The sequence below is a fragment of the Schistocerca cancellata genome, chromosome 2, assembly GCF_023864275.1.
Source record: "Schistocerca cancellata isolate TAMUIC-IGC-003103 chromosome 2, iqSchCanc2.1, whole genome shotgun sequence".
In the NCBI taxonomy this organism is placed as follows: Eukaryota; Metazoa; Arthropoda; class Insecta; order Orthoptera; family Acrididae; genus Schistocerca; species Schistocerca cancellata.
In genome coordinates, this window is record NC_064627.1 from 1147982607 (window position 1) to 1147995637 (window position 13031).

Here is a 13031-nt window from a genome sequence, read left to right on the forward strand (position 1 = left end):
TCCGAGTAACTACTGCAAACTACATCCATCTAAATCTGCTTACAGTACTCATCTCATGGTCTCCCTCAATGATTTTTACCCCCACACTTCCCTCCAGTGCTAAACTGGTAACCCTTTGATGCCTCAGAATGTGTCCTACCAACTGATCCCTTCTTCTAGTCAGGTTGTTCCACAAATTACTCATCTCCTCAGTTCTCTTCATTACCTCCTCAATAGTTACATTATCCACCCATCTAATCTTCAGCATTCTTCTGTAGCACCACGTTTCTAAAGCTTCTATTCTCTTCTTGTCCAAACTACTTATCGTCCATGTTTCACTTCCATACGTGTCTACAGTCGATAAAAATTCGTTGAGAAAAAGACTTCCTAACACTTAAATCTATCTCAGTGCTTCTCTTCTTCAGAAACACTTTTCTTGCCATTGCCGCCTTCATTTTATATCCTCTCTACTTCAGCCATCATCAGTTATTTTGCTGCCCAAAAAGCATAACTCATCTACTACTTTAAGTGTCTTATTCCTAATCTAATACCATCATCATCAACTGATTTAATTTGAGTACATTCCTTTATCCTTATTGTGCTTGTGTTGATGCTCATCTTATACCCTCCTGTCAAGACACTGTCTGTTCCGTTCAACTGCTCTTTGCTGCCTCTGGCAGACTAAGTGTCATTGGCAAACCTCAAAACTTTTATTTCTTCTCCCTGAAGTTTAATTCATACTCCAAATTTTTCTTTTGTTGCCTTTAATGCTTGCCCAGTATGCAGATTGAATAAAATTGGGGATAGGCTACAATCCAACCCTGTCTCACTCTCTTCTCAACCACTGCTTCCCTTTCATGCCCATTGACTCTTACAACTTCCATCTGGTTTCTGCACAAATTGTAAATAGCTTTTTGCTCCATCTATTCTATCCCTACCATCTTTAGAATTTGAGAGAGAGTATTCCAGTCGACATCGTCAAAAGCTTTTTCAGGATGTATATGTCCGGGGACAACCAGCTCATCTGGGAAAAACCTGGGAATTTTTTCATCCGGGAGAAAACCAGGAAAAACTCAGGAATTTTTTTAGAATTTTTGAAATTTTTCATTGTTTTACTTTTCAGTTAAATTATTGTAGTTTTGATTGGTAAGAACTGATACTCCAACAAAGAATTTTACTTAAGCCCACTGTTGCAGAATAATACTGCAGCAATAAAGCATAAACAAGGGAAAAATAAATAAATAAAATTTAAGTTGCAAAGGAAATGCGCCATTTACAACAACAAAACACAGTGCTCTAACGAGTGTCTGCCAACAGCAAAATGTGCCATAACGACAAACTGCTTCCGAAGAGTGTAACTTCACAATGGTTTACATTAGGTTCATGTATGGGCTGATGCACATGAGCAGTTGAGTCGTGTATGTGCAGTACCTTCTCCCGCTTCTGGCTACTTGAAGTGTGGCTGTTAGGTGTATCAGCAGTAGCAACACGCAGCCAGACGCTATTCCCCTGTGGGCCCGGGGGTTACAATAGGCCCAAGGTATTCCTGCCTGTCGTATGAGGTGACTAAAAGGATTCTCCAACTTTTTGGCCAAATCAGTTATGGTCCCTTTTCAGGGTTTCACCTACACCTCTCTCAGAATTATCCAAAGTGTGGGCCATTTGGGGATGAACACCTTACATGGTGCACCATACATCCAGTGAGCATTTAGACCTTCTGCACATCATATCATCCTGGATCTGCACCTCCACCTGCAATCCAGTTATCTGGGAAAGGACATATTACAGAATACATCATCCCCTTCCCTAGTCCATTACCATCTTTCACCATAAGACAATATTAGATTTCTCGGCACCCAACATCCAGCACGGTAGCCAGCCCATTGTGTCAAGCTGGGTGATATACCTGTTTGGTGGTAGCCCCCTGACATACAGGGATTGCACTGCTGATGCCAGAGCTCCAAACACTCCATGTGTGCCAAGGAGTAGATGCCCATCTTCTTAGGGCATCAGGATCCCCGGCAAAGACAATCATGCCAGGTGGGCTTTGCTGTAGCTGGATGGTGCACGTGGGGAGAGCCCCTGATCAGAGTGGATGGCATCAGGGTGGATGACCTGTAATGAAGCGGACCAAGTCATCTTTTGATGGAGACCGAATGGCCCCAGTGGTCTTTAAGAAAGGGAAGGTTGGTTACAATGCTGACAAGTATGACCCTAAATTGTTTCCCTCCCTAGCAACAATATGGGAGGAATGTAGGACTACAGAACGCAAAGATCCATATTTGCCTCCATACTTAGTGTCCAGCAGAACTGATGGGAACTCCTTTCAGTTTATGAAGACTGTTTCTTTGTTGAGCACCTGGAGGATAAGTTTGGGGAAGTGACAGCACTGTCCAAAATGCGCAATGGGTTGGTTTTGATTCAGACAGCATCCCCAACCCAGTCCCGGGTGTTACTTGCCTGTGTCAAGCTGGGATATACCTGTTTCGATCACTCCCCATAAAAGCCTCAACATGGTCCAGGGAATAATTTTTCATCACAACCTCCTGTTCAGACTGACAATGAGCTATGCGCCCATTTGGGACGATGGAGCATTCACTTCAGCACACCTTTAGGGGGCCTAAAGACAATAGGGCTACACCGGTGCCTTCGTCTTAGCCTTTGCGGAGGATTCGTTACCTGAAAAGGTCAAGGTGATGGTATACTGATGTGACGTCAAACCTTACCTCCCTCCCCCTATGCGGTGCTTAAAGTGCTGGAAAATGGGGCACGTGTCCTCCCGATGCAATTCCAGCGGCATATGTGGAGACTGCAGATGTTCGCTGCATCTGAATACTCCATGTTCGCCTCCTCCCACCTGTGTCAGCTGTGCAGAGCACCACTCCCCCTGCTCGCCGGACTGCCCAGTACTCCAAAAGGAGTGGAAAATTATGGGGTACAAGACCCTGGACAGGCTGTTTTACCTCGAGGCTAAACTAAAATTCGAAAGGTTGAACCCTATTTGAATGCTATCTATTTATGCTGCCACTGTAACAGCGTCACTATCGATGACACCATTATGCCCCTCACCTAAGCTTCCTCCAGTGGGCTGTCAGGGCCACCCATCTTCCTCCCCCCCTCCAGCTGGCTGGGGGAATGTCTTCGTCTGTTGCTCACAAAGCTTCTACTTTGGGAGCATCACTCCCCCTCCCCCCAAATGCCAGGGACATCACTCCCCCTTTGGTGTCACTTTCTTGTGCACCTTCCCCATTGAGTAAGATTTCAAAATAATTCTTCATCTCTTCTCTGATACCCTCCATGTCCCTCATAATATCCCCATCCTCTGTTTCAATCGCTTTTATGTCTTCTCTATCAGATATTTTACTTTTCAATAACCCATATAGCAGTTTTTGGTTCCCTTTGCTATCCTGATCTAGTTTGTGGGTGAATATTTACCAGCTCTTCCCCTTTTCTTATTTCATAATTTTCTTTGCTTGGTTCTCTCTCTCTCTCTCTCTCTCTCTCTCTCTCTCTCTCTTTTTGCCAGTATTCCTTCTCCAGTGCCTTGTTTTGCCACATATCTGCACAGCACTGTTGACTATTGATGTTTTTAATAGGTCCCACTCTTCCTCTACACTACGCCTTTCAGTGTTTGGCAGTTTTTGTGCTACTAGATTTTCAACTTCCACTCCTTCATTTTTGGTGTTCTTTGTACAGCATTCAAACTTTTCATCTTATAATTTAGATCAGCTACTAGTAACCCGTGGTCGCTATCCAAGTGCTCACTTGGTATGACATTAGTGTTCCTTTCTTTTCCTCCAATTAATTTGTCTGTTAATATATAGTGTATAACTGTCTTATATTTGCCATCCCAGCCATATCTATTAATCTTATGGCTATCTTGTTCCTTGGAGAATGTGTTCTTCACTAGTACATGATTCCTTACGCACAGATTTAGAATTTCTTCGCCCCCAACATTTCGTCTTCCGTATCCAAAAGGACCCATCACCTCCTCATATCCATTTCTATCTGGGGCTATCTGAGCACTCAGATCCCCAATTATCATAATGTTATCTTCTCTTACTTGGTCTTCCAGTTCTTCAAAGAATTTCGTTTTTTCTTCCTCACTGGACCCTTGCTGAGGTGCGTACCCTTGGAGTATTGTAAAACTATTCTTTCTCAAGTTCACTCTTGTTCTAATTATCCTTTCACTTACAAAGCTCACATCTATAACTGGGTCAATGTTTTTGTGAAACACAAACCCCATTCCATTTTTTGCCTCTTTATTGTGACCCTGCCAGTAGAATTTGTACCCTCCTCTCAGCAATTTAGAGTTTTTTCCTTACACTTGGTCTCACTCAATCCAAGCATATGAATCTTTCTCCTCTCCATCACGTCTACAATGTCTTCAGTCTTTCCTGTCAAGGTTATTACATTTAATCTTCCCACTCACAACTTGTTTTTGTCTTTTTGTTGGGTTCTAGTTTTCTGTTCTTGTTTGGTGTTTCTTCTTGTGTTCCCTGATTTTTCTTCAGGCTGTGAAGAGCTGTCATTCATTCCAGGGGAACAAGAAGTGCTATCTACATTAGGTATTTTTAATCCAAGGATCATTCTTTGATTGAAAGCAATTTTTTCTCATCTGCTGGCCTGTTAAGCCTAATGCATTCGAGGATTTTCTTTCGGGGTTTACTCCATCGCCTTTGAAGAGCCCTCTTCACCACAAGGCAGTGGTTCCACTCCTCATTTGCCCTTAGGAGGGAAAGGATGCATCCTCTGCCAGCTGTGCCGTACCAAAGATGTTCTTCTCTGCCGTTAAGGACTTCGCCATATCCCTGGCAAGGGTTTGATAATAGTAACGAAAAAGGAGAGGTTTGGGATAGGATAGGATACAGGCTAATGATAGGTCGTTGTGGGACACACTTCGTCTGGCTCCTCCCCTTTGGCCTGTCCGGCATGGGTGACCTGCTGGTAGCTACGCTACTGCTGGCGTAGCCCTCTGGATCCAGAGCATGCAAACCACCTCACTCGCACAGACAGTGCTATGTTAAGGTGGTGTCCCCTGAGGAGGTGTTCTTCCTCTGTCCCTGAAACTACTACTGAGAAGCCCTCCCAGCAAGCCCCTAAAGAGCAGCGAGAGGGCAAACCATCAAAGAAGCAGTCCGCTAAGAAACGGGAGCCTCCAGTGACCCCTGCACCACCATTCCCCCATGGCTCTGCGTCTGAGGATGAGGTGAAGATTCTGGCATTCCCTGAGGATCTAGATCTCGCCGACACCTCGGCTGCAATGGTACTGGATGCCAACACTCAACCAGTGGTGGCATGTGACATTGAGGCTTAATTTTCCTTCTGGGTCACTTCATGTCTTCCCAGATGACAGAAAGCATTATTCTCCAGTGGAGCTGCAGTGGTCTTTTATCCCACCTGGCTGAGTTACGTCAACTTTTATGCATTACACCTGCTATTTGCATTGTCCTCCAGGAAATCTGGTTTCCCGCAATGCAGACCCCCACCCTTCATGGCTATCAGGTGTACTACAAAATCTGTCCTGCCTTTGACAGGTCGTCAGGTGGAGTTTGTAACTTTGTCCTTACCTCTGTGTGTAGCAAATCTGTGCCCCTTCAAACACCTTTTGAAGCTGTGACTGTCAAGGCAAAGACAAGGCAGGAAAATTACCATCTGTAATATCTACCTCCCTCCAGATGGTGACGCACTGCCCCATGTATTGGCTGCACTCGTTTCGCATCTCCCCCCACCTTTCCTCCTTCCAGGTGATTTTAATGCCTATAACCCTTTTTTGGGTGAAACCAAGGTTACTAGTCATGGCAGAGATGTTGAGGACCTACTAACTCAACTCGACCTTTGCCTCCTAAATGCAGGTGTCTTCACACATTTCAGTGTGGCACATGGCACGAACTTGGCATTGATTTCTCGATTTGCAGTCCTGGCCTTCTCCCATCTATCCACTGGAGAGCTCATGACGACTTGAGTGGTAGTGATCACTTTCCACTCTTCCTATCCCTACCTCAGTGTCCCTCATCTTGGCGCTTACACAGATGGACTCTTCCCAAGGCTGACAGGGACACTTTCACCCCCACTATCACCATCAATGAGGTGGTCCACGCCATCACTCATACCATTATTGCTGCAGCTGAATCTGCAATCACTTGTTCCTCTGGTTGCCCCAGTGAAAGTCACTGTCTTGTTGGTCGCCAGAAATCATTGCGGCTATTAGAGACCATTGGCGAGTCCTCCAACGTCATAAGTGCTACCCCTCCCTAGAGAACCTCATTGCCTTCAAACAGTTCTGTGCCCAGGTTCACCTCCTCATTAAATGATGGAAGCAGGAGTATTGGGAACGCTATGGCTCTACCATTGGAACGTCGTTAACCTACCCCTCCCAGGTTTGGACGAAGCTCCGCAGATTTTATGGCTATCAGACCCCTGCAGGTGTACCTGGAATTTCCACAAATGTAGCTGTATCTTCTGACGCAGACATAATCACAGAGAGTCTTGCAGAGCTTTATGCTCTCACCTCTGCATCTGAAAATTACCACCCCCTATTTCATCTCCTCAAACAGGGGGTGTAAAGACAACACCTCTCTTTTGCTTCATGCCACCCTGAGCCATATAATGCTCCCTTCAGTGAGTGGAAATTTCTCAGTGCACTTGCTGACTGTCCTGACACATACCCTGGCCCAGACTGCATCCATTCTCAAATTCTTAAACATCTGTCAGCAGATTCCCAGTGCCACCTACTTGCCATTTTCAACCGCATCTGGATTGATGGCGAATTCCCATCGCAATAGGGGGAAAGTATCGTCATCCCAGTGCTAAGGCCTGATAAGAACCAACTAGATGTTCATAGCTATCGTCTTATCAGTCTCACCAATATTCTGTGCAAGCTCCTCGAATGTATGGGGAGCCTGCGGTTGTGTTGGCTTCTTGAGTCTCATGGCCTTCTGACTCCATCCCAGGGCAGTTTTCGCCAAGGGCACTCCACCATTGACTACTTGGTCCACCAGGAGACTGCCATTCGATCAGCCTTTTCCCGGCGACAACACCTGACTGCCATCTTTTTCGACCTGACGAAGGTTGTCATTCCGCATTTTGAGTTTTTGTTGGTGCTTCCGACAGTGCACCCCATATACAAGAGAATGAGGTTCCGCAGGGCTCTGTCCTGAGAGTCCCACTCTCGTTAATTGCTGTCAATGGTCTCGCAATAGCAGTAGGGTTGTTAGTCTCTCCCCTCCTATGTGCTGACAATTTTTTTATTTCCTTCTCTCCTCTGGTGTGGCTGAACACCTGTTACAGTGACCTACTTGGAAATCAGTCATGGGCCCTCACTCACAAATTTCAGTTTTCAGCCTCCAAGATTTGTCACACACTTCTGTCATTGTACTGTCCACCCGCATCCAGAACTTGCCCTCGATTGACCAACTACTAGATGATGTGGAGACTTACTGCTTTTTGGGACTGGTCTTCAACACCCATTTAACGTGGCTTCCCCATCTTCATCAGCTTAAGGACAAGTGCTGGCAGCATCTTAATATTATTCAATGCCTGAGCCACACCAACTGATAATCCTACACCGCTGCAGCTGCACAAAGCCCTTGTACAGACCTGTATTGACTATGGGAGCCTGGTCTATGGTTCACCATCGCCCTCGCACTGCATCTGCTGGACCCTGTCCACCACTGTGGAGTTAGGCTCATGACAGGAGCCTTCTGAAAGAGCCCCGTGAACAGGCCTCCATGTGGAAGCTGGTGTTCCTCCATTGTGACTCCAGCGGCAAGTAGTACTTACAAATTATACTGCCCATGTTCATAGTTCACCTTGTCATCCAAATTGCTCTCCTTTTCCTGAATACGGTGATCCATCTCTCACAACAGCAGCCCAGAACTGGGAATCCCCTCACTGTCTGTGTCTGTTCGTTTCTTAATGAATTCAACGCTTCCCCTCTACCACCTTTCCTGTGGGTCCACTTATGTACACCCCCATGGTTCATACCTTGGACATGGCTTTGGCTGGACCTATTGCTAGGCCCAAAAGGCTCCGTTCCACCAGAGGCCCTCCGCCAGCAATTTCTCTCTCTTGTCAATGATTTCAAGGACTCAGAAACAGTCTACACTGGTGGATCAATTGTCTACAGTCTTGTTGGATTTGCTTACACTGAAGTTGGCCATACTGAACAGTGATCCTTGCTGGATGGCTGCAGTGTTTTCACTGCGAAGTTGGTAGCCATCTGTCATGCTCTTGAGCATATCTGCTCCTGCGCTGGTAAGTCCTTCGTCATCTGTTGTGACTTCTTAAGCAGCCAACAAGCTCTTTACCAGTGCTTCCCTCGACATCCTTTGGTAATGACTCTCCATGAGTTTTTATGCCCTTGAGAACAGCAGATGTTCAGTGACCTTCGTTTGGACCCCAGGACATGGGATACTGGGCAATGAACTTGCTGATAGCCTGGCCAGGCAGGCTACCAGTAAGCAAACTGTGGAGATTGGCCTGCCAGAGACTGATCTCCAATTGGTCTTCCGCCGCAAAGTTTTCACAGTCTGGGATACCAAATAGCACACCGTCAATACCCCAAATAAATTCCGTGTTATCAAGGAATGTCTGGCGGTCATCCATTCGAGCCACTCACAGGGACTCTGTTCTTTGCCGGCTCTGCGTGAGCCATATGTGGCTCAAACCTGGTAACCTCCTCCGTCACGAGGACCCAAGCCACAAATAGTCGGACTTACTGAGAAAACAAGCAGGAAGACAGTCGACCAACATAGCCAGAAACAGAAAGGAGAAACTACAACTAAGTAATGAAGTGTAATTCAGTGTGTAGTGTGCATTGAGTGTGGTGCCCTCTTATGCGAACTAGCTCAACACGTGAGTCTTTAAAAGCAGCTGCCCCCACTTGTATGAGGCCTTTGCCTTCAGTGGGACAACACAGGCTATTTTCATTCATTCATTCATTCATTCATTCATTCAAATACCTGTACAGTGACTGAACCCCTCCTTTGCAACCCTCATCATTACAGTCTCTCATAATTAAATAAAACATTGATCTGGGTTCAAAATCGAGCACTGTTTTTTGAAGGGCAACATATCCACTTTTGAATGTTATCTTTACTTAAAAAGCAGCATTAATGTTTGTATATGGCATCCACAAAATTATTGTAAATCTGTTCAGGCATAAGAAGAGTCTGTAAATTGATAGAATTTAGTACTATGTCCTCTTGTGTTTCACAAAACTGTCATATTATAAGCAGAACAATAGATTGTTGTTGTCACTAGTTCCTAGTTTCTTGCATATCCCGTGCAATAGCTCTGCTTGAGGCAAATGTCACTTGATTGTTTGAGCAATGGCGATACTGTATTGAGCATTTCTGCATATCGGGAAATCTTGAGCCTGTTTGAATGTGAGTACTGTTTGCCCAGCCCTGCCCTTCTGAATTCTTCAAAATAAATCTGCACATGACTTCAATAGCCAAAGCTTCATGTTTAAATGTGAAGGTGACCACTATATATTCTATTAAACAAGCTAAAAATGTTAACCTCAGCAGTAATACATTAAGCTGCGAATGTAAGATGACCCTGTATTTTTCAAATGATGAATTTGTGAAAAAATCTCATCGTATAGTCGAGTAAATACAGTAACCATATGTGCCATGCCTAACAACCTCACTGGGCATATATATATTTGTATCGGGTAATTCGTAATTCGTTGATACATCTGGCAGAATTACAAGTTTAGACAAGCAGATAAACAACATTGAACAGCTTTCAATTGATGCCCCCCCACCTCCCCAAACAAATGTATATACACACTGAAAGGAAAGTAATTTTTCCACATTAAAAATTTGTGATTCATATTTACAAACTGGGTATTCAGTCTTTTGTCGTTTCCAATTTTATAATGTTTGAAATGAAAAAAATCTTAAGTCTTTTTAAAACAACAGTGAATTTTGCTTTCAGTTGTGGAATGTCCATCTGATAGCTTTCTGGACTCATTCATCAATAATCCCATGTTTCGAGAGCATCAAGCAGTAGCAGAGAAGGACGAAGATCTGGCTTACCTCGTTGTACACTTTACACCACCAGAGGTCATGAACGATGTAAGGTTTGTTACTTCTTTTGTGAATTTCTTAACAATTTTAGTAATTGACCTGTATCATACATGCACTAGTTTGGCTCGTAAATTGAAAAGTTAAAAATTCAGCCTCAGTGGATTGTAGGAATATAGAAAAATTGGAGAGTGGTCTATATAAGCATTTTACATGTGTTTCTATCAAACAGAAAGCATGCATATTCAGGAGTGAGTCAGTGTTTCATTGGCAGATTTACCACAACAAATGCTGCAAAGCAGTAGGAGGGATCTAGTAATTTCCATTTCTCTCATTTGAATTCTTCCCTCCTCCACCCTCCCTTACCTCGCTTCTTGACCAGTAGCACCAGTTAAATATTGTAAACTTTGTCTTTACACTTGTCTTCACCACTCACACCTCTTCTGTGCTCGTGGTTTGTCATGCTTCCCTCCCTCCCCAAACCTTTGGTTTGTTGTTTTTGTCATTGCCATTTGATTCCAGCCATCCAGGTCCCTCTTATTGTTTTCATAATTTCATAATTGTAACAACACACATTCCAGTCTTAACTCAGGCATGTGCAAGCATTAGTTGGGCTAATGCATGTACGTGCCTAAGTTGTATTGGAATGTGTGTCATCACAAATACGTTCAGTCTGCGTGATTACCTATAACACACTTAGATGATAGCTGCACTGACAGTTGGAATCTAGAACTGCAGGTCAATTTTTGGTAGATGACATGAAGACCATTGCTTGACCACCTTTCCATCCTGGAGGTGCCTCTGTTGAGAGGCCAGACAAACATGTGGTTCCTGAAGAGAGGAAGCAGCCTTTTTTCAGTAGTTGCAGGAGCAACTGTCTGGATGACTGACTGCTCTGGTCTTGTAACATCAACCGAAATGACCTTGCTGTGCTGGTACTGTGAACAGCTGAAAGCAAGGGGAAACTACGCCTTCATTTTTTCCCTGAAGACATGCAGCTCTGCTGTATGCTTAAATGATGATGACATCCTCTTGTGTAAAATATTCTGGAGGTAAAATAGTCCCGCATTCAGATCTCTAGGCAGGGACTACTCAGAAGGATGTCATTGTCAGGAGAAACAGAGCTGGCATTCCACAGACCAGAGCATGGAATGTTAGAGCCCTTAATCGGGCAGGTAGGTCATAAAATAGATTAAAGTTGTATGTAGTTGGATTTAGTGAAGTTCGGTGGCAGGAGGAAAAGCTTGAATACCGGGTTTGCAAATACAAAATCATATTGGGGTGATGCAGGAGCAGGTTGAATAATGAATAAGAAAATAAGAGTGCAGGTAAAGTACTATGAACAGCATAGTGAATGCATTGTTGTAGACAAGATAGACATGAAGCCCACGTCCATCACAGTGGTAAGGGTTTATATGCCAACTAGCTCTGCATATGAGGAGATTGAAGAAATGTATGGTGAACCAAAAGAAATTATTTAGATAGTTAAGGGAGATGAAAATTTACTAGTGTTGAGCAATTGGAATTCGTTAGCAGGTAAAGGAAGAGAGGGAAAAATAGTAGGTGAATATGGATTGGGGAAATGAATCAAAGAAGAAACCACCTGGTAGAATTTTGCACAGAGCATAATTTAATCGTCGCTAACACCTCATTTAAGTATCATGAAAAAACGTTATACACCTGGAAGAGACTTGGAGACACTGGAATGTTTCAGATTGATAATATAAAGGTAAGACAGAAATTATGGAACCAGATTTTAAATTGTAAAACATTTCCAGGGGCACATGTGTACCTTGACCTCAGTTAATTGGTTATGAACTGGAGATTGAAACTGAAGAAATTTCAAAAAGGTAGAGAATTAAGGAGATGGAACCTAGATAAGAACCAGAGATTACAGGGTATTTCTGAGGAAGCATTAGTCGTGATTGACAAGAAAGAGGAAAGAACTACAGTAGAAGATGAATAAGTAGCTATGAGAGATGAAAATAGTGAAAACCAAGCTAGTTGGTGCAATGGTTAGCACACTGGACTCACATTCAGGAGGATAAAGGTTCAAACCTGCAGTCAGCCTTCTTGATTTATGTTTTCCATGATTTCACTTCAGGTAAATGCCGGGATGGTTCCTTTGAAGGGGCACAGCCTATTTTCTTCCCACCCTTCCCTAATCCAAGCTTCTGTTCCATCTCTAATGACCTCATTGTCGACAGGGCTTTAAACGCTAATCTCCTCCTCCTCCTCCTCTGCAATAGTGAAGGCAGCAGAGGATCAGATAGTTAAAAAGACAAGGCCTAGTAGGACTCTTTGGCTAACATGGGAGGTATTGAATTTAATTGATGAAAGGAGAAAATATAAAAATGCAGTAAATGAAGTAGGTGAAAGGGAATACAAATATCTAAAAAATGAGATTGGCAACTAGAGCAAAATGGCTAAGAAGAAATGGCTAGAGAGCAGATGTAAGGATTTAGAAGTATATAACACTAGAGGAAAGACAGATACCACCTAAGGGACAATTAAAGAGGCTTTGGGAGAAAAGAGAAGCAGCTGCGTGAATATCAAGAGCTCAGATGGAAAATCAGTACTAAGCAAAGAAGGGAAAGCTGAAATGTGGAAGGAGTATATAGAGGATTTATACAAGGGAGTTGAACATAAAGGCAATAATGTGGAAAGGGAAGAGGATGCAGATGAAAATTATATGGGAGACATGGTACTGTGAGAAGAATTTGACACAGCTCTGAAAGACCTAAGTTGAAACGAAGACTTCAGAGTAGGTGACATTTTGTAAGAACTACTGATAGCCTTGGTAGCGTCAGCCATGACAGAACTATTCCATCTCATTTGCAAGACGTATGAGACATTTGAAATACCCTCAGACTTCAAGTAGAATAAATTAATTCCAATTCCAAAGAAAGCATGTGCTGACAGGTGTGAATATTACCAAACTATCAGTTTATATAAGTCATGGTTGCAAAGCACTAACTCACATTCTTTACAGAAGAATGGAAAAATTGGTACGAGCCA

The 13031-nt window shown here is 43.6% G+C and overlaps 1 protein-coding gene across 1 annotated transcript in view; it reads left to right on the forward strand.

The window, feature by feature from the left end:
• Positions 1-13031, forward strand: part of LOC126163179 (ribonuclease Z, mitochondrial) — a 104962-nt gene that overhangs the window by 44042 nt on the left and 47889 nt on the right. Inside the window, exon 5 of the mRNA XM_049920131.1 lies at positions 9925-10069. Within this exon, the coding sequence (XP_049776088.1) occupies positions 9925-10069 (145 nt within the window). The remainder of the gene's footprint in view (positions 1-9924; positions 10070-13031) is intronic.